The sequence below is a fragment of the Patiria miniata genome, unplaced genomic scaffold (genome assembly GCF_015706575.1).
Source record: "Patiria miniata isolate m_02_andy unplaced genomic scaffold, ASM1570657v1 HiC_scaffold_5, whole genome shotgun sequence".
In the NCBI taxonomy this organism is placed as follows: Eukaryota; Metazoa; Echinodermata; class Asteroidea; order Valvatida; family Asterinidae; genus Patiria; species Patiria miniata.
The window spans coordinates 301588-323436 of NW_024037072.1; the positions used below are offsets into that span (position 1 = coordinate 301588).

At 40.5% G+C, this 21849-nt stretch overlaps 2 protein-coding genes across 2 annotated transcripts; one reads left to right on the top strand and one right to left on the bottom strand.

The window, feature by feature from the left end:
* Nucleotides 1–1007: 1007 nt before the first annotated feature.
* LOC119741477 (obg-like ATPase 1) lies at nucleotides 1008–14506 on the bottom strand. Its single transcript, XM_038217234.1, has 13 exons — nucleotides 14404–14506; nucleotides 12220–12335; nucleotides 11595–11665; nucleotides 10745–10756; nucleotides 9865–9925; nucleotides 9416–9543; nucleotides 8564–8739; nucleotides 6478–6555; nucleotides 4801–4898; nucleotides 3707–3847; nucleotides 2927–3023; nucleotides 2059–2181; nucleotides 1008–1615 (listed from the first exon to the last, which is right to left on the bottom strand). The coding sequence occupies exons 2-13, from the start codon at nucleotides 12318–12320 to the stop codon at nucleotides 1508–1510; spliced, it is 1194 nt and encodes a 397-aa protein (XP_038073162.1). The 5' UTR covers nucleotides 12321–12335; nucleotides 14404–14506; the 3' UTR covers nucleotides 1008–1507.
* A 278-nt stretch (nucleotides 14507–14784) lies between these two features.
* On the top strand, nucleotides 14785–21643 carry LOC119741499. The gene is made up of 6 exons (XM_038217275.1): nucleotides 14785–14853; nucleotides 15896–16090; nucleotides 16606–17309; nucleotides 18495–18569; nucleotides 18993–19150; nucleotides 20364–21643. Exons 1-6 carry the CDS (start codon nucleotides 14796–14798, stop codon nucleotides 21109–21111), a joined length of 1938 nt encoding a protein of 645 aa, XP_038073203.1. The 5' UTR covers nucleotides 14785–14795; the 3' UTR covers nucleotides 21112–21643.
* Nucleotides 21644–21849: the final 206 nt, after the last annotated feature.

A 21849-nucleotide genomic window follows, 5' to 3' on the forward strand; every position in this document is an offset into this window, starting at 1 on the left:
CTTAAAATGGGTCATAAAAAATCAAAAGAGGGATCTGTGTGCATCCACAGCTTAGAGAAAATTATGAAATAGATGGGAGGGGCTAAAGGGGTTAGAGGGGGTCCTTCCCCGTAGTAACCCAAACCATCTACGTAACAGGTTTTGGGATTACAAGTCAGGAGTAGCAAAGCACATTCACATAAAATAAGACCTTTTTTTGGAAATATGCTGGATTTGCACAATTTCCCACATTACAGACACCTAGAAGTAGAGCGAAATGTAAGAAAAAAAAATATATCAGCAATTAGGAAAATGCAATAATGAAAAGGAAATCTTGCTTCCATACAAGTTTACATGTCCCTTGTGCCTTAAAGATCACTGTCCATGTTATTTGTGAGATCGATAATGCAGGAACTGAGAACTCAGTACTTGTAGGGTAAATCTGTTTGTGCAAAAAAAAACTCCAAAATAAATCTTTATTTTTTTTCAAACGATTGCAGATGCAACAAACAGGGGGAAAACAGTGTTTTTTGTGAAATAAAACTGACAAATTCGAAAATGTGTCAGGACAAAATAAATTGAATTTGTTGACGAGCAGGGAAAGTTCATTTTAAAGTAACTGCTGCTTAAAGGGAATATACATGATTGGCTTTTGCTGTAATTTTCAGAAATGAACTATTTGAGGGGTTAGAATAATAGATCAAATATTGTTAGACTGACATGTTGGAAAGTTTGTGTTCGAAAATGCTGGAAAAAAACAAGAAAAACAAAAATGTTCAAGTAGTCTGGTTCCCTGACTCCACTAAATATAAAATGGATCAGTTTACAGATGCCGGAAACTTGTAAGGTAATGGAACCAGTCTAGCCGGCCTGCACCCGTTAATGAACATGTAACCAATAGCAAACAAACTTTGGACTGAAAGAAAAATGGTTAATTTGGAGCAGTAGTTGAAAAATAGTTAGGTTTTTCCAACGGTGGTCGGTCTTGAAAATGACTTCACACCAGGTGCCATAATTTTACAGGATGCTTTAGACTGTCATTTACCAACATCCTAGTAAGGTATTTCGTAAAAACTAGGTAGTTTTATTTTTCGATGTTTGCAAATGTTGTATATTCCCTTTAACAACTCCATTTGAAAGCTGCACCTTACACTTTGTGCATATTTTAAGCAGAACTGCAAATTAATAATGTACAAACATGTACTTATGATATACTGCCATTTTAAAGAATAAACTAACATTGCTTCACTGGTAAGTTCCCCATTAAATCAACCTGAAAAGAAAATACCTTTGAACAGAGGACATCCGTTTTGTACAGTGATATAGTATAGCGCTCACGTAAAAATCACATTGCAGCATACTTCTGCATTGACCAAAACCCAAAAGCACTTTTCAATTGTCAAACACAGCTTCCCCTGTTTTCAAATTGTCTTTGATTTGTTTGATTTTATTTACAATGGCACTGTTTGAAAAGAAATAACTAAAAAGGCAAATTCTTTTATTGTACAGCTGCTGCATTGGTGTTTGTCTACTTCTTTTTCTCACTCAATCCAGCCCCTGCGTTGAACTTGAAATGGATGATGTCGCCATCTTCAACAGTGTAATTCCTGCCCTGCTGTCGGTACTTCCCGGCAGACTGAACACACAAAAAAGAACAAACATTTTTTAAAGTAAGTCTTGTAAACTCATTAAAATTCTACAGAAAATTAAACCTTTAAATATGGACTTAACGGTGAAAAGCTGTAACATTGCTGTCAAAGTATGGCACTTTCCCTGGTGTTCAGTGATTTTTATCATGTGATAATAGGTGGGTCCGGGAACCAGTGATTATGGACAAGGAAAATGTAGGGGCGATTTCATTTTTTTGTATGGGGTCCCTTTTGCATCAAATGTTCTAAATTATAGATGTTTGAATAAAAATTGTATGGAGAGAAGAACCAGCATACATGTATGTACATTTCAATTCAAAAGCAAAAAGTACTTCACTCTTCCAATAGTCAGGTTTTTGCAGCAGGCCAAACTATCAAATCTCTCCACATCAAAATCGCCATTTTATTTTGGGGTAAACTTGCTACTTACTTTCACTTCATTTTCTGAGCCCAGTTCCTTGAAGTCGTCGTACTTCATGACGTCAGCCATGATGAAACCTTTCTCAAAATCTGTGTGGATTTTCCCAGCAGCTTGGGGGGCCTTAGTACCTTTCTGCATAGAGAAAGTGTTGACATGTGTAATTGGGTAGTCAGAAAAACAAGAGGAAAATACATCACACAAAGATCACAGAGGGAATTTTGCAAAGGGTTTACGGGTTGTGACTTATCAGTGGTTTAAACCACACATTGGTCATTCGTTGTGTCCTTGGGCAAGCCACTTCATCCCTACTTTCATTTCACTACCTAGCAGTAAGGGCCTGTCTCAATTCATATCTGGGATGTGTTCTGGACAAGTTGCAGACACTGTATCGGGTATACGTTGCGGTATTCTGAACAACTTCCCTGCAATCTTCCCGCAATGAAGTTATCAATCTTGGCGAGTCAAGCAGTTGCTTATGAAATGTCCCTGGAATATGTCTGGGAGAAATGAAGAGCTTCTTCCAGACAAAGTGGATGATTCTAATGCAACTCGTCCCAGATATGAATTGAGATGGGCCCTAAACAAGTACCAGTGTTAGCTGGACACTAATCTGCAATGGATTGGCACTCAGACATTCTCAATTGTTTCATGCAAAGGAAACTAGAGATAGACTTCAGCCTGATTAGGCACTTCAACTCCAGGCTGACTTACAAGCTACAAAAGACTTTTCACTGTGTTTTAAGCTGAGAAGTATAACAAGGAAACAGCACATCTGTGGACAAATTCCACGACACAAAAGTAAGGGCTAAGTGCTACATTTAACCAGTCGAACCAGAAATGTTAAAATCCTTCCTGCAATGATCCAAAATCATCTCACCTGGATTGTCCATGCCCGGACTTCATCCTTGCCGGATGTGAAGAAGTACATGAGTTGCAGCGCCTTGTAACCTGTCGTGATGATCTTATCAAGGGCACTGCAAAATGTAAACCGACAAATTTCATTTTAAATGACAATGAAAATTCGGAATCTTGGTTGAACAAAGAAAAAGATCTGCAGTGGTAATCAAAGAAATATACCGGTACTGAACAAATTGAGCTATACTGCCCTGTGCTGAGGCAAATTTCATGGTGGTGATCCACAGTTAGAAAAAAACTGTGCTAATCATGGCAGAAAAATTGTAGTACTCTTAGGCATATTTCATGGCTTAGATATGACAATGCTTACACAAACATAGAGAGTTCTAATGATGTAGCGCCTTGAGCACCAAAACGGGTGGATATGTGCACTTTTTAAATACACATTATTATTATTATTATTCTTTTATAAGCAACTTCTCAAAGAGAAGTGCACATGCACTTTGCTATGTTTATTGTTCCTCATGTCCTTACAGTCTACAGAAAAAATGTATGCTTAGCAGCATCATAGCATTTGGTCCAGGTGACATTCCAATTTGTGAATGTCTTTATCTCAGGAGCGCCATTGTAACACTCTGAAAATAATAATGAAGTTTGAGGAAAATGACACAAAAGGAAAACCGGACAACAGAGTACTGAAAGGGGATGATGAATTCACCAATGTGAACGGTTGCTGTTACAAGACAGCCCAGCCTGCTGACACCCAGCTACACAGATAGACAGACAGGCAGGCATGACCAACCTTGTGATTTTGTGCTCTTCCAGATATGCCTTTCTCTCCGCCTCCTCCATCTCAAAGATCTTCTGCTCAAAGGCGGCGCTGAAGGGGATAATTGTTGCGCCTGGATCATTCTCATCAACCCATTCTTTAATCTTCAATAACCTGGAGGTACAAGAAATAAACCGAATCAGAAGGAGTGGCCAAAGCTGAAAGAACTTGGGAAGGAGGGACAGCTTCTCAGGGGTAACAAACATTAACCCTTACTCCCTAGGCCTTTTTGCTAGGATGTAACCTCAATCCTGCAAAATCCTCAGATTGGCCTCATTGAAAAATAGCATATATAGCCTCAATCCTGCAAAATCCTCCATTATTCCTCGAATATGGTCCATGGAGGGGTGACCACTGCCTGAATCCTGCAATATCCTGCAGCAGTGACTGTTAATATGTTGAGGCTTGGCCAGTGACATCCTGGAGCAGTACGGAGGATTTCAAGCATAATCCAGGCCTATATTTATGCATGACTGAGCAAAAACAACACAAGGTCCGGCCCAAGACCTTGACAAAGTGCATCCTACAAAATCAGTAACGCACTTTTGCCATGTTACCTCAATCCTCCAAATTCCTCCACTTTGGCAAAGAGGATTTTGAAGGATTCAGGGCGGTTAGGGTTAACTCTTAAAAAGATACATATGATTATGCGTTTTGTGTGCATTGTTTTTGTCTGAAGCAACAGAATTGCTCACAATCTTAAAGAAGGGTGCATGACAACTAACATGTGGAAGGTTTAGCTCAGTGTGTAGTATACGTCTTCAGAAAACAGAGACAAAGTCTCGTAACTGGATTCCGTTGCTAAAATGCACGTAAAATACTGTACCTGCGAGCACAAGTTCTTAAACCACCTCCAATGATCGTTTCTTCTGAATTGTAACTCTGGTCTTATCTTCACTTGAGAAAGGACTTTCTTGTTAAATCAGTAGGTACATGTCTGGGTAATTGCAAATGTTCCTTCATTTTGAGACTAAATGATTAGATTTTGAGTTAAATGAAAAAATAATAGGACACATATCATTCACCATGTCTAAAGTGCTAAGTCCAATCCTTCAGCCGTTACTCACCACTTGTTCTTTTTGCGTATATAGTCCCTCTCAGACAGATTCACCAAGTACATCATGGGTTTGGCCGTGAATAGTAGATGTTTGTTCAGAATCTCAATCTAGTAAACAATTATAAAATGTTAAGATCATATCGGTAGCATCGGGATCCAACTATGATGAAATAATAAACAAGAATAATGCTGTGCTTTCCAAATACCATAATTTTCGGAATATAAGCTGCGGCTTTACGTTGAATTTGCCCATGAAAATGTTTACTGCGGCTTATACACAGGGCGGCTTATACGCCGAGGCTTGAAAATAAAAATGAGAATGAGATTTAAATGTGTATTTACTGTACTGGTAATAAGAAAAGATCTGTTGCTGAAATGAATTATCAATTAAGAAAGTCATTAACAAACCGAAAGCACGTCCCACGTAAGGTACCGAGCGGTAAAAAGTATGGTGAAAGCTGTCTTCGACGCTTGCGATCGTGACCAGCCGTACTAGTGCTGCATGCCTGCTGCTGCATGCTTTCCCCCATAAGCCATAATGCACTTGCGGACCACACCATTTGTGGTAATAAAAGGGTGTACTTTCTTGGGAACAACAATTACCAATATTTCCGCTTTTTAAAAAAAGAAAAAAGACGACTTATACTTTTTATGGTGTTCGAAATATTTCTTTATTCGATAATCAGTTGTTCAACGTCACAATATATTTTTTTCATGAAGTGTACTCAAGAAACGATGTAAAACTCAAAACAGGGGCTAAATCACCCCTTACGAAAGTAATGGATTCGTCCATAAAAATGTCAGCATCGTGGTAACCAAAGATCTATAGCGCCGTAGGCGCAAGCGGCGCTATAGGATCTTTGGTGTTGACTGTTTTCGAAAAAAGTTACGATCGAAACTTGAATTTTTAACGTTACTACTCGTTAGTAATCACAACAATTTGATAAGTTTTGTTGTAAAAACGGACCTGTTTATTCTTAGGACGAAACAAATCAGCATCTGTTGTCACAAAGCAAGATTTGTAGCACATCAGTCAGACAACACACGGTGGGTTGCATACGCTTTCACGTGCTGCGGGTTGTCATTCACCGGCGCAGGCTGCCCGGGCCATGCGCTAACTTTTATGGCTGGGGACCGGACGGGTCAGCCGGCAGCAATTCCCGGTGTTTATTTTTCATCATTAATTTCTATATTTGTTTGTAAGAGTATCGATGGTAAATGATTTGATATAACTTTTGTGGCCCTTTTTACAGCTTCTGTAGTGTAAATGGAACTGGTTCAAAGCATTTTGAGTGGAATTTGGAGGCCTTACAAAATTGAAACCACTGCGGTCGGCGCAGCTTATACGCCGGTGCGGCTTATTTATACGCCAACTTCAAATCTTAATTTGCAGATTTTTGCGTGCTGCAGCTTATACTCCGCGCGGCTTATATTCCGAAAATTACGGTACTGAAAATCTGGTCACCTAAGGTATTAATAGCAGCACAACTTTATAGAAAAAGCTTGTCAACCTTTATACCTAACAAAAAATCAAGAAATTTGGTTTTTTTGACTGAGTGCAATGGTACTTCACTACAGAATATTATTATAATACATGTAGTCTTCATCCAAAAGTGAAGTTGTACAGACATGGAGGTTCTAATTTGAATTTCTCTTCTAAAAACCAAGAAACAAAACCACTACATACCTCTGCTCCATTCCACTCAATCTGTCGGACGGGCCTCTTGTCCTCTTTCACATGCTTTTGCACCTTGGCAAGTGCCTCCTACCAAAAAAGGTCAAAGGTTACGGCAAAGTTTAAACAAAAATGTAAAGTAATGAGTGTCAGAGTAAAGTGTGCAATGATGCAAAGCTTTCTCTGTCAACCTTTGATGGGAATAAGCATCAGGCAGACTAGTTCCAAACATATCCCTCGTAGATCCCTCGAAACCAATTGGAAGATTTTGTAGGATTCTGAAGGATTGAGGAAGATGGGAATGAATTCCTCTTGAAGTCAAGAGTACAATGAGTGTGTCATTGGGTTCCTATAGAGTGGTCGATGGGTTCCTACAGAGTGGTCAATGGGTTCCTACAGAGTGGTCCATGGGTTCCTACAGAGTGGTCGATGGGTTCCTACAGAGTGGTCGATGGGTTCCTACAGAGTGGTCGATGGGTTCCTACAGAGTGGTCGATGGGTTCCTACAGAGTGGTCGATGGGTTCCTACAGAGTGGTCAATGGGTTCCAACAGAGTGGTCGATGGGTTCCTACAGAGTGGTCAATGGGTTCCTACAGAGTGGTCGATGGGTTCCTACAGAGTGGTCAATGGGTTCCTACAGAGTGGTTGATGGGTTCCTACAGAGTGGTCAATGGGTTCCTACAGAGTGGTCGATGGGTTCCTACAGAGTGGTCGATGGGTTCCCACAGAGTGGTCAATGGGTCCCTACAGAGTGGTCGATGGGTTCCAACAGAGTGGTCGATGGGTTCCTACAGAGTGGTCGATGGGTCCCAACAGAGTGGTCAATGGGTTCCCACAGAGTGGTCAATGGGTTCCTACAGAGTGGTCAATGGGTTCCTACAGAGTGGTCGATGGGTTCCTACAGAGTGGTCAATGGGTTCCAACAGAGTGGTCGATGGGTTCCTACAGAGTGGTCAATGGGTTCCTACAGAGTGGTCGATGGGTTCCTACAGAGTGGTCGATGGGTTCCTACAGAGTGGTCGATGGGTTCCCACAGAGTGGTCGATGGGTTCCTACAGAGTGGTCGATGGGTTCCTACAGAGTGGTCAATGGGTTCCCACAGAGTGGTCAATGGGTCCCTACAGAGTGGTCGATGGGTTCCTACAGAGTGGTCGATGGGTTCCCACAGAGTGGTCAATGGGTTCCTACAGAGTGGTCGATGGGTTTCTACAGAGTGGTCGACGGGTTCCTACAGAGTGGTCGATGGGTCCCTACAGAGTGGTCGATGGGTTCCAACAGAGTGGTCGATGGGTTCCTACAGAGTGGTCGATGGGTTCCCACAGAGTGGTCAATGGGTTCCTACAGAGTGGTCGATGGGTTCCTACAGAGTGGTCGATGGGTTCCTACAGAGTGGTCGATGGGTTCCCACAGAGTGGTCAATGGGTTCCTACAGAGTGGTCAATGGGTTCCTACAGAGTGGTCGATAGGTTCCTACAGAGTGGTCGATGGGTTCCTACAGAGTGGTCGATGGGTTCCTACAGAGTGGTCGATGGGTTCCTACAGAGTGGTCGATGGGTTCCCACAGAGTGGTCAATGGGTTCCTACAGAGTGGTCGATGGGTTCCTACAGAGTGGTCGATGGGTCCCTACAGAGTGGTCAATGGGTTCCAACAGAGTGGTCGATGGGTTCCTACAGAGTGGTCAATGGGTTCCTACAGAGTGGTCGATGGGTTCCTACAGAGTGGTCGATGGGTTCCTACAGAGTTGTCATTTTGAGGAATTCAGGAGGGTTCCTAACAAAGCTTCCGTTGGAGATTAGGTTAACGCTGCAGTAAAATGACAATTGCACCAGGGTTCAATTTTATGGAACTGCTTAGCAAAAAATGGTGCTCAGCATATTCATGTGCTTAGCAAAATACAGCTGAGTACCAGTCACTAGTAATATACATTGCATGACACTTTGGCTGGTGACCTGTTTTTGCTTTATAGCAAGTACTTTCTGTACTTAGCAATTTTCTGTGTTTAGTAGCTCAATCAAAGTGGCCCTGGTTCATTTAAGTCCTCACAATGCTAAACAGCCATGGGGACATTGGGACTGGCTCAAGTTTTCAAGACTTACAAATTCTGGCTTGAGTTTCTTGTCGTTTCCCCTGACTGCTTTCTTCTCCAGGTCACTGACCCTCTGCTCCAAGATGCTCTCATCCTTAAGACGGAGCTCCTCAAAGATGATTGCCAGGTCCCTAACTGGATTAACATCACCCTCTATGTGGGTCACGTCATCATCTTCAAATGCTCCTGAGAGGAAAAAAAGTAACGTTTCTGTCAATGTTCCAAGAATATTTCTCAAAGGGATTCCTAAAAATCCCCCCAAGCAAGTAGCTCGCACGCCTGGGGAAACCCGTAGAGAGAAGACAATGAAGAAATTACAGTTTTAGAACCCCAGAAGAATATTCTGTGGGAAACATATGGAATCAGGTAGGGACTGAAACCCAATCCACATGTGGACCAGGGCAGAAATCGAACCCAGGCCATAGAGGTGGAAGGCGAGGAAAGAACCTCTGCAACAACCCAACTCCTCTGCCTATAATATCCTGAGCCCAACCCTTTTGGCATATTGCCAGGAAGCAGACGCAGCAGTAAAACCCAGGCAAAATGCACCGCACATGGACACCAAGCTCCAAGTAACGTCATGGTTACTGGGCTCCACAGCGATAAATCCATCACAATCATCCAAAACAAAATGTAAATTTTTGTTCAGATGTGTAGTGGTAAGGGCTAATCAATTTATCATCAGTTATATTCAGAAAATTATCACTTTTTTCTTGACCTGTACAGTGTACACCCATTTGGAACAATACTGTCACAATGCTACCAACTAAGCTGGCCAACTGACCACGTGCCTGGATTCTTGACACAGTCAAATATATCTGATCCAGGAAACTGATTCCAATGAAATGATCTTAGAACTCACTTGAGAGATGAAACAATGCGTCACATGCGCTGATGTGAGATAAGAAGGCGTTACCCAGTCCCTGCCCCTCATTGGCTCCCTTCACTAAACCAGCAATGTCCGTCACATGAAGAAAGGCCGGTACTTTACTACAGGAATGAAGAACAAAATGCTTGGAAATGACATTGGAATTTAAAATGAAACACAACGTTTGTTTTCTGTGTAGCACAGTATACATTCCTCTGCATGCCATGTGCTTTCTAGTTTTCTAGAAATTAAATTTTTTTTCTTTAAAGTTACAAAAAAATGTGTTCACAAATAACTTGATAAACCTGCTCTTCTGTCCGTGTCTAGTGTGTCCTTCTAGTGTGCACTCATTGCATAACAAGAATAGATGTCATACTATAATAGGTTTCTTGTTTTATGTAACTCAATTTATATGATTGATCATTGATCTGTGATTACTCTACCTTAACGGCTTGAAGAAGTCACATAAAAAATCAAATCTTTCATCCGGAACAGGCACCCTACGTGTCTAGAAGAAAAAACAATTAAAATATCCGGGTAAACATCATCCTCACATAACATATCCTTGAAATTACATACATACAATTACGTAAACTACAAGTATTTACAAACTACTGGGAAGTACTTCACAAATTAGTTTCAGAGAAATTTAAATTATGAAAATTTGATGACTGAGTTTCGCTATTGTTCAAACTGACATTATATGTTTCACTAACTGCAAGCAATTCTCTGTGTTGCCATAGTAGATTTTCCCAAAAAAGGCCAAACAATATATAAGATTGTCAATTCAAAAGTTGAATAAAAAGTAAATAAAAGGTATTAAAATTGCATTTCTTTCTATAATGATAATGTCTTTCTCACAGTTTCTAAAAGTCTGATTTTAAAGAAAAGTCTGAGAAATCTCATGCTTAAATATCAATAGACCATTATCATGTTGCAGCCATTTGATTGGTTCCCATTCAGATTTCAGATCATTGTAACCAAAGCGAGGCTGGAAGGAAAAATAGTCTGGTTCCTTTTTGCACAAAAACATTATCATTCAGTACTGTAATTGGATACAGGGAACATGAGTAAAATGGTGGAAGCATGATAGAGGTCTATAGCTGTTCAGGTTTGAGGCCCGCTGAATCAAACAAGTAAAATAGGATCCAATATAGCTGACACAAAAGATCTTCGGTTTCGTGCTTAGACTTACAAATACCAACAGATTCTATGTGATGTTGGATCTTGTTAGAATCAGCAGAGGTAGGGTTAATATTAATGAATATTAATCCCAACATCCTGCATTTTTAAGGTACAAAGAGAAATTGAAGGTATACTTATTTTCATTAGGATCTGCTCATCAGGTGATGAGGCCAGGAAGTGCACAGCACATGGAAAAAATTGAGAAACAAAGAAAAAAAAAGCCATATTTAGAATTCTATAGTCCAAAAAGGCAACAGTTCCAACACTTATGAGTGACACTTGTCAAGTTCCAATAATGTAAAGAGGTGCATCAAAAAGGATAAAGCTGCATCAGGAGAAATAGCACAATGGTGGGTTAAATTCTGGAATTTTTCAGCAAACTTTCATGAATATAACTCGTATTTGTGAATAGTAAATATTAAAATGGTAACACAATGGAAGAACTGTAATTGTTTAAAATTCAAAGAAATTCGAAATCCATTACTCCTTCCATGCTTTAATGCTGACACAATGGGTATTTTCATACGAAGCAATTGTGCATAGGTTTGAAGTATCAGTAGCTCACTGGTTCCTCATGCTTTAGTCACACAAAAAAACAATCTGAAATTTTTTTTTTTAAATGGGGCCGGGTAACTAGGGTTAAGAAAAAATGATTTGGGGAAAAATTCATGTCTTCTGAGATATCCCACAATAGCCTAGCATTGCATCACATTAAATCCTAACCACCTAGGCCCATTGTAATCTAATTACGGACTGCCAATGATACCAAGCATCAGTGCAGCTGATATCTAGCACCATCTGGGCATAATTTATGCATGGCTAAGCATAGACAACACAAGGTGCAAGTTAAGACATTGATACAATGCATTCTCCAAAATCAATGGGTACTAATATGAAATACAGCCTCAATCCTCCAAAACTGCCTGGTGGATTTTGGAGGATTGAGGAGGGTATGACTAAGAGCATGGTAAGCGTTAATCTGTCTTACCTATGGTACAGAATGGGAAGTTTTCCGCAGCTGCCTGACTTTTGGTCAGAACATTGAAGAATGTTGACTTTCTGCAAAAAAATAGCACATAATAATTACTCTTTCAATTGGTCTTTGTTAAATTCTGATCACAAAGAAGTAAATAATTGTATTGAACAATTAATATGCTTGTTCCAATGGCACAACTAAAAAGTGGGGGTGGGGGCACGGGGCCCTGCTAAGATTTGAAGAGAAAAAAAATTAGCTTCTTACCGTTAAAACACATTCAATACCCCTCCCCTTCCCCTCCCCTCCCCTTCCCCTCCCCTCCCCCTCCCCTCCCCCCCCCCCCCTCTCCCCCGGGAAGCCCCCTCCTGCAACTGGCTTGTTGTTTAAAAAGTCTTAACATGTCTTTATGGAAACGAACGTTCATGCTCGAACTGAACACACTGTTTAACGTTGCAGGCTTTGCATTAGACTCAAGTAACAGGCCGTATCCGGATCACAATGGCTATGGCTGGGCATAAACACAAGCACCTATGGAAGCCACTACCAGCAGCTTCAGCCCATTTCGATAGACTAGTTATTTCTGGCCATAGCCATGTGATTCGTAAACAGCCAAAGTTTCTGGTAAATATCAGCCTACCCAACATTTGGCAATCCCACGATGCCACACTTCAGTGAGGTCCCTACTCGACCAATGAGAGGCAGAGGCTTAGCTTCACCGGACTTCTTCTTGGGAGGCATCTTGACGCTGTCACACTAAAGTAGCAAAACAATTGTACAGTGACTTCATACAAAACAAAATGCAACTATTTGCTTCAAGTACCATTTCAAGTTACAATACATACGAGTAGTGTAGTTTAGGACACCTCTATTATTTTGTTTTTTAGGTTTTCATCACCACCTGCAAGTTAAGTTAGGCTAAAAAAGATATACTTCTGCTTCCGGTTACCCGACTGACCCTATTTTTAATTTTAGGCCGTGATCCTAAAAAATTTATCAGCAATTCCAAAAAAAATATAAAAATTAATGATTGAATAAATAAAAAAAAACCTCGTTCATCATGTTCATGTTGTTGTCTTTTCTGTCTTCACAAAATACCTTTCAACAACCCTTTTGCATCAAAAATGCTTGTATTTATTTGTTTTCTTACCTACATTTGCTATTTTTTTTAAAAAAAACCTCTGTTGTTTTTACAACCAGTTTTTCGACCGACCGACCCTATTTCTGAAAGGCATGTACTAGCCTGATCGGAAGCAGAAGTATTTTTGTTTTGGCCTTAGCATGGTTAGTCCATTAGTCATTTCAGAATTGACAGTCATTTGCAGAAGTCAATTTTGAATGGAACTAACATGCTATGCACAGTGACAGGGCATGCAGTAGCCCCATAGATCATGTAGATGTGGCCAATTTACTGGGCTAGTCCAGTAAATTGGTCACATCTATGGGGCTAGGCATGCAGGTGTGTCCATTAATCTACAATTAAAGAGGTTGTGGAATGCTCTAAGACATTTCCGTAATTTTTCGGGTATATGTTGCCTAAGGTGTGATGGGGTCCTACTAAAGCGCGTCAACAAGCGTCAACAAGCGTCAACAAGCGTCAACAAGTTTTAGTAATCGTTAAGTGCGTGTCAACAAATTTTGTATAGGCCTTTGAACAATAAAAACAGCTTTATATGGTAGAAAAAGCGATAATGAACATCTTCTGCATATCAATTAAAGTTAAAATTATTTTAAAACTTGGTTTTTTGAACGCGAAATGTACAACGAATTTGTCGATAAAAGTTGGCCGCCATCTTGTTTATGTGTAGCTAGCCGTACTACGCATGCGTGAAGTGTAAAGAGCCATACTACGCATGCGCGAAGTCTACAGCGCCATCCAAACAAGATGGCGGCCTACTTTTATCGACAAATTCGTCGTACATTTCGTACAAACCCAAGTTTTAAAATATTTTTAACTTTAATTGATATGCAGAAGATGTTCATTATTGCTTTTTCTACCATATAAAGCTGTTTTTATTGTTCAAAGGCCTACACAAAATTTGTTGACGCGCACTTAACGACTACTAAAACTTGTTGACGCTTGTTGACGCTTGTTGACGCTTGTTGACGCGCTTTAGTAGGACCGGTGTGATGAAATATATACGACTATTGTGTCTGTCATGAGATGAGTACAAAAGGTACTTTTGAGAGCTGTTTTTCAGGTCCTGTTTCGACCCGAACGTGCAATTTGTGTAAAAGTCGTCTTTGAGGGCAGCAAACAAAACATACAATGTAATAAATCATGACGTAATAAACAGGACTCCCGATGCAGAGTAGTATAAACGAGTCCTGTTTATTACGTCACGATTTACTATGTTTTGTTTGCTGCCCCCAACGATGACTTTAACACAAATTGCACGTTCAGGTCGAAACAGGACCTGAAAAACAGCTCTCAAAAAAGTACCTTTTGTAATCATTTCATGACAGACACAATAGTTGCTTTTATTTCATCACACCTTAGGCTACATATACCCGAAAAATGACGGAAATGTCTTTGAGCATTCCACAACCATGACAACCTCTTTAAGTTTTAACCCCATTAATTTCCCCGCCCGGTCCCGCCCCTCCCTCCTGAGTCCTTCCAAGACTAGGCTCTAGCATCTGAGCTATGCATTTGTACACAACCATCATATTCCCATCATGCATCACAATGAAGGAATAAAATCAAGAATTTTATTCGATAAGCAAATCACTTTTCAGTTTTCACAGACCATGCAGACAGTCCAATAGAATCCAGCTGTGTAATAATTTTGCAATTCTGTAAAAGTAAAAGGGCGAATTGTACCTGCTAGGGAAAACCGGTAAAATTAGTGAAGGCCTAGTCCAACTTTCACAGGTAGCGATTGCAATCGTGCATGCAATGTGTATTGTATGTGAGAAATGCAACGCGTGCATGCGCATATGCACACGCAAGTTCACATTGCCCGAGCACCGACCCATCTCGTAATGATGTTATCAATGAATGTCAGTAAAGGAGCGGACACCAGACTATTTTCACATGCCAAAATTGAAGTAGACTGGCCAACAAGTCGCTTCATTCTAACTAATTTTTACATTCAGAAGCGGTGAATCGTTGTAGCGCCCTCAGGAGAGACTCATAGAACAGATCTACATGATCAGATGATCTAGTTGAAAACTACCTACATGACCTAGTTTAGTGCTCCATCTGGCGCAATAATGGCCTCAAGTTCAGCTTCAAGAAATCGGAGGATAAAGATTCAAAGTGTACTCGATGGTAGGCAAAGTTAGCACATTTTGGGATTTAAAAGCTATTTACTGTGACCATCAGACTCAGAGCTGACAATGCATTTTCAAATCTATACAGTCATCATTCATTATAAATTGTTAACAAACTGTCTGACTATGCTATGGGAGTATAATTATGTGACCAGGTAGTGAGGTAGCCAATAACTGAATAAGGTGTTTACGGATAATATACGCCATCTTGCAGACGGGGCAAATTTACACCTGTTGCTGTTTACGTACGCATTGTCAATCGAAAACTTTTGCGCTTCTAATTCATCATGTGACAATGTGTTCATTCCAAATTGCGTCCATGTCTAACAAGTAGCATAAACCAGTGTTAACATGTGTTCTTTTTGCCCCGTGAACAAGGTGGCGCAGTGTGAGACACCTTCACCTGACCTTACTTACTGGATTACTTGCCGTAAAAAAAGGCAACCCTTGGAATATGTATCCGCGAGTCACCATAATCGGCGCAGGTAACGCTTGCAATGCGTGCGCATTGTCCAACGCAAGTCGCAATTTGAATGCTAGTGCGTCGAAATAGCTCCAAGTCATTTTATGGGTCTGACAGTGCCCGAAAATATAGAACTACATGTATATTTTGATTTTCACATTTAGACTGTAATAGTTTAGTTTTTATAGTTTATTTACACACCATCTCTTTATCTGGATTGTTGGTAAAAACTTTTTATATGCATGCGCAGCGCACCACAGATTAATACTATAATAGAAAGCGCCTCGGTTCCATTGGTTCCAGTGCTACTTATTACAATGTAAATGGGCAGTGGTTTAAACTGAAGTGACGTCACACTAATGAACTGGATAGCAATGGAAAAGAAGTCCCGCCTTTCTCAGACGTCTATAAGCATCCCATATTATTGTACTTTGTAGCCATTAATAGGAAGGGAAATGAAAAAGACAATATTGGACAATTTTAATGTCAACGGGGGAATGGGAGATATTCAAGTATAAAATCTGAGTCCTAAATGGTTCCTTTTTTCTGTTTTTTATTTCTTCCACTTGCCGAACAGATAATCCAATTTTGGCTGCAGCAAGTCAAAGGGCTGCTCTCTGCCCGCAGGAAGTCTTCAAGGAGCAATGCTGGTTTGAGCAAACGGTAACGTCTCCCAAGGATGTTATTAAGCCCCAGCTTGACCAATCTCTGCTTCGTCAGTATCAAGAAGCAATCTGGCACAACGATCCCAGCGAAAGTCTCCCTCAATTTGGTAAATAAAATCCACTTGATAATTCACGTTAATGCCAATGTTAAGTGCACAAAAGAAACACTTGCAGCAGAATCCGTTGGAATTTAAATGTGTTCAACTCTTGCAGTTTTACAGCACAAAACCTTGCCATGATATCACAAATTTGTGTTTGCTAATTTGCATTCTTGTTCTCGTCGAGTGTGAACTGGCCCTAACATTATCAAGAGTGTGGATGGGCAGTGGAAAGATTTCCGATAGCTCAGTGCTTTGAAGAAGAAACTAGTCCTCGGAGGCAAAACAAGTATAATGCCATGGACAAGAAATGCTTGCTCCTCAACAATATATTTTCAATGTTTGTGACAAATTCTACAATTTATTCACATAATATAATCAATGCATCGAATCTTTTAACTCCAAAAAGTTCCACTATACCATTTCAACCAGATGTACATGATTTTTTTTTGTCTGACTTAATATCTGACCTATGGATTAACAAGTTCAGATTTGGAATCAGGATTTCTTGTTTTGTCTTTCAGGCATGACTGTGGATGAGATGAGCTGTCTCTGTAACAATGCTGAGCTATTGTCTGCACATGTGATCTGGCTGATGGAACTACTGAACCGCATCCAGAAGAAAGCAGTCTGTCTCTACCTCCAAGGTTCCCCCGCTGGTTCCCTCATCCCTCACCTTCAGCGCAAAGGGTGGCTGCTACAGTCAGTCAGGCGACTTGTAGTTGTTGCCAGTGTTGCCAAAGACTCGGAAAACAATGTGTGTCTTTCGAACGAGTCTGGCAGCCATTGGGTATTGCTGGTTGTCGAGCTTCAGGGGAAGAAAGTCTATTACTGTGACTCACTGGCTTGGGCATCCCCTCCTATACCAAGCCTCCTGAAGACATTGCAGGAATATTGCAATTTCTTTGATTACCAGGTGACACCGGATTCAATCATTCTATGCCATGAGCCAACACCACAGGGACAAGGCCAACATATTTGTTCCAGTAATTGCATGAACTATCCCCTTCTACCTCAAGACAGTCATGCGTCAGGTGTCTTTGCTTTGATCAGCGCTGTCGTGAGTACCTACAAGAGTGCCTGTTATCTAAAGCAAACGACTGATCAGGAGGCATATCTGAGAGAAGTGCTTATCTGCTGGTTCATGGCTGGCACCATAGATTTACAGAACATACAGACCAAGACTGGTTCTAGTCATCAGACCCCATCAGATGGAACCTCACAGAAGGTTAGAGCAGACACAATTGGTATTTGGGTTTGGGTCTGGGTTTTTTTTTTTGGCTTGTTGCCTTTCCCCCAGCAGAGCTTTGCTTTCCGACTAGTTATGGGCTCCATACACAAGTACCCCCTCAAGAGTTAAAATGGGGGAGCTGGGGAGACCACCTTGAATGCACTGCTGACGACGCCTGAAGCTCGCACAAAGATGCTACATGTATGGCTTTGCAATTTCCGCGCAACCAGTATGCACACGCATGTGTCCCATCCATGGGGCTCTCAAAATGATCAAAAAGCACCCTCTCTTTGTTTGTGCACAAAGCCTTAGCTGCTTATTGATTTAGTGGTTGAGCTTTCTTGCTTGGCTACTGGCTTTTATATCACTTGATTGTTGGATGGTATGACATAGCTTTAGAATGGACCTTTCCAGTTTTGGCCATGAGCCTCAACCTCTTTTGGCTCGCGCGTTACATTTCTCACAGTGCTCATGGTGCTGGTGACAAAGTTTGACCGAGGTACTGTGGCAACCCTACCAAAGGTTTTGATCTTTGAATGCGTACTCTTTGTGGGAGTCAGTGAGGATTCCAATATTCTTCAATGCCAGTCACTTTAGTTTTCAGTCCGCTGGCTGGCTGGATCACTCCTCACTGGTTAGCTGGCAAGCTGGCTGTCTGTAAATTGTCCAACTAACCGATTGATTGACTGAATTACTAGACCCAAATGATTGGCTGTCAATCTGCAACTCAGGCTTGCTGAACTTGGCTAGAAAAATAACATCCAAATTGCAGTTGTTAGACTGCCTTTGTCTGTCATTGTGTACTAGCTGGTAAACAATCATTTGCTACAGTCACAATGACATCCAGGATCTAGTGTCACAGGGCTGCCGAGCACAGACATGACAGAAGTTATCTGACAATTTCGATGAGCAAGTTTGCAATTCGCCTAGCTGAGCAGGTTACCAGCCAAAATATGATCTATATTACTCATAGCTGGTTCTCAGCTCGTTCTTGCTTAGGATATCATTTGCTGAGCAGAATTAGGAGATCAATCAAATGTGGCCGAGCAGATAGATGGCTGTTGAGTATCTAGCAGCCTGATGACTGGCCAGCCAGATGGCCAACACTGCATGGCTCTTGAAGCTGTACCCTTCTGCCTTCCTGATTGACAATGAAAGTTTGTTTTTTTCTGTGTTATACAGCCCAGTAAAAGTTTAAGAAGCAACAGCAGGAAAGAGCTTGGAGGGAAGAAGGAGGGTTCAGCAGATGATGTAGAGGTGACCTCAAGTTGTCTTATAATGCTTGTAGGGAGTTCATTACCATTCCTAATCCAAAATGAAAAACATTGATTTGAAAAAGAGCCAAATATAAATGTATATTTGTAGTCCTTCTTCAACACAGGAGTCAAATCATGTAGTTAATGTGACTGAATCCCATGTGGAGAGTCCATTCCGATGTATCATTCAGTTTGTCATCTGAACATGTGCAGATTATTGCCTGTAAAACAATTGGTTATCCTTTTTGGTATTTATTGATCAAGGCTTTTAAAATGACTTCCTACTCAAAAGGAGCTGTGGAGACTTGCGGCTCACTTTGCTGGTTTGAGTCAGAATTAGTAGGTCATGTGTGTTCATATGGTCAACCCCTAATTGCAAGATAATTCATAATGTCAATTGCGGTGGTTTCATATTTCTTTTCAGAAAAAGAATGAGAATGGTAGGCTGGAGTGCAATGTATGCCACAGCATGTATGGCTCAAGAGCAGCTCTGTTCAAGCATAAGAGAAGCAAGCATCCTGATCACGAGTACAGACAAGCTCCTGACAGAAGCCTAGTTTACTGCACGGAGTGTGGAATCAGGTTTGTCCTAGGGATATCCATATTTAAATACTTGAGTATTCGGAACTGCGTTTACTGAATATTCGATTATTCAAAACTCTCTGATCAAGTTTTACACGTGCCACCTGCAACTGCATGCCAGGGCAGTCAAAAGTTGCACACAAAGCATGCCGGTTTAAATATAAGGTGATCAATATTATAGTTGGCTGGAGTGTTTGACAGTATGTACTTCATGAGTGTCAAGGGTTGGAACCTTGTCAAAGGATGGGAACAACGAACCACCACTGACAACAAAGTGGCATCTGACAATAAAGCGCTGCACCCTTACAATTAAAATAACATCACAATCGTGTGTAATTGTTTTGGGGGTTTATTTTGTTGGGGGGGTTCCTGAATATTCAAACAGGCAAAAAAGCTGTTTGAATATTTGGTTGATGATTGAATATTCAAATATTTGGTAAATTTTAGGATAGCCCTAGTTTGCCCACAGGGAACTTATTTTGTAAAATGTGATTCAAAGTTTTGCTTGGTGGAAAGTAGAACTTGGAGAAGTCTGCTGATATATACAAGTAGCATGTGAGGTGACTCACTCTTGAAGGAAAGCATGGTTGTGAGAGCATGGTTGTGCTCTTTAGAGTCAGTCACTTCAAAGTGTATTTAACAATAGTTAATTACTAGCAGGCTTGTTAAGTGTTGTCCAAGATTGTCAGAAAAAAAAATTAACATGGTTGCTGGGCTCAACATGCAGGAATTGAACCTAGAGCAATCTGCTTCCTAATAAAGACATGTAAAATACCCAACAGAGCTTGCAAGGGTCATGTGCTTCATCTTTTGCCTAATATTAACTAAAATCGTATAACTGTACTCTCACAATGTGCATTCTGTTTGGTATTTTAACAATAAAGAACCAAGTAAAATGCAGGGTTCCTGCAGCAGCCTGGATAAAATACATGTAACAGAAATGTCAATTTGGAATTTTGTTTTCAATTTCGAAAGACATATTGCTTTTTTTCTGTTTCTGTTCACCACTTTCATGGAAAAAAGTATTACAATTTTGATATGCATTTTGATGAACTAGTTCATGGATTTTCATAATTTGGTAATGGACAAGTCACAGAAACATCATGGAATGTTTTGTCCTGAAGGTACGGGAACCCTGAACATGCCAAATTGTACTTTGCAGCAGTTTGTAAATTGAAAAGTACAGCTGTCTTCTATTATTCATTCTTTGTAGGTGTTACAAAGTTGCAAGGCTCGTCGAACACTACCAGACCCAGCATGGCAAACAATACTCCATTCAGAAAAAAACCTTTGCCAGCGAAGCAGAATTTCAAACTTGGAAGAAATGGGTGGAAAAGAAAAGTAACGCCAAGTTTGTTCAGAAACACGGAAGGCGTTCCACCCCCTGGACACTAGTTAGAACCTTCCACTGCAACAGGTCTGGATTTTTCGTTTCCAAAGGGCAGGGCAAGAGAAGTTTGAAATCCAAAGGTTCAGTGAAAATCAACGCTGCTTGCCCAGCATTCATCAAGGCCACAGAAGACTGTGTTATGCACAGTGTCGAGGCAGAATTCTGCTTAGATCACATACACGAATGCGACGTCAGATACTTGCGCCTTTCATCTGACTCTCGGAAGATGATCGCTGAAAAGCTTTTACTGGGAATCAGCGTTGACGCGATAGTGGACGAGGTTCGCCACAGTGCAAACACCAAGGACAGGGATTACCACATTTCAAGACGAGATGTTTTGAATGTCAAACTTTCACTAAATCTGGACATCGATTCCAAAGCAGAGTCTGCGTATCAAGCAGAAATGGAGTCAACCAAAAAGGAAGCACTACAGACAGTTGAGGAAATAACAAGTCTGATTCAAACGTCTTCATCGGTGGACATACTTAAAAATGTTCAGAAACATCTCAAGTGTGTAGTCAAAGCTGGCAAGGGTGTACTGGCTGTAAGTGACGATCATAATTATCATTGAGACCGTGGCACAAATATATTCTGTGTATGCCGTCATGGGTCCGTTACACTTTTTCATTGACATGTTGTGGAAAGGTCATTGGTCATCATTTGGTAAGCAGTTGTTAAAACTGGGAATAAAGGCACAGCATATCAAGAGCAGACATTTTGATTGGAATTTTTTATTGAAGTCAAAGACAAGTAAGGAGAACAAAGAATAAAAAGAATGGTGAAAATAAAGGCAAATAAAGATTTATAAAGAACACTTTTAAGTAAAATAAACTTTATACTCCACAAAGTATGAAAATAATTGTTTCAAAATATTTGGGAGACAGTTTTCCGTAAGCAAGCTTCATTTGTCCATGGATTAATCTTACGCTTGGTAACACCATCTCTGTAGTAACTATTCACCAGGCATTTCATTATTCATTTTCCAATGGTAATAATTTGAAGCTTGAAAACATGTATATATTTCATATAATCAAACCAAGAGGAATAAAAAGGAGTCGAAAAAGAATAATCAAGCATGAGAAAAGTGTAGTCATTAACAATTCCTTATTGAAGAGCAAACTACTGACCTTCAAAAGGGAATGTATTAAAATAATTTAGCAATTGTGGTGTGTGGCAGAACTTTAAACCCAATTTAACTTGAGATTTTGGGTTGGTTTTTGAATCCAAAAAGGATTGTTGTCGGTGTACAGAATCGATACTCCTATATACCTGGCCTCGGCCTACATGTATGTAACAGTATACAAATAAC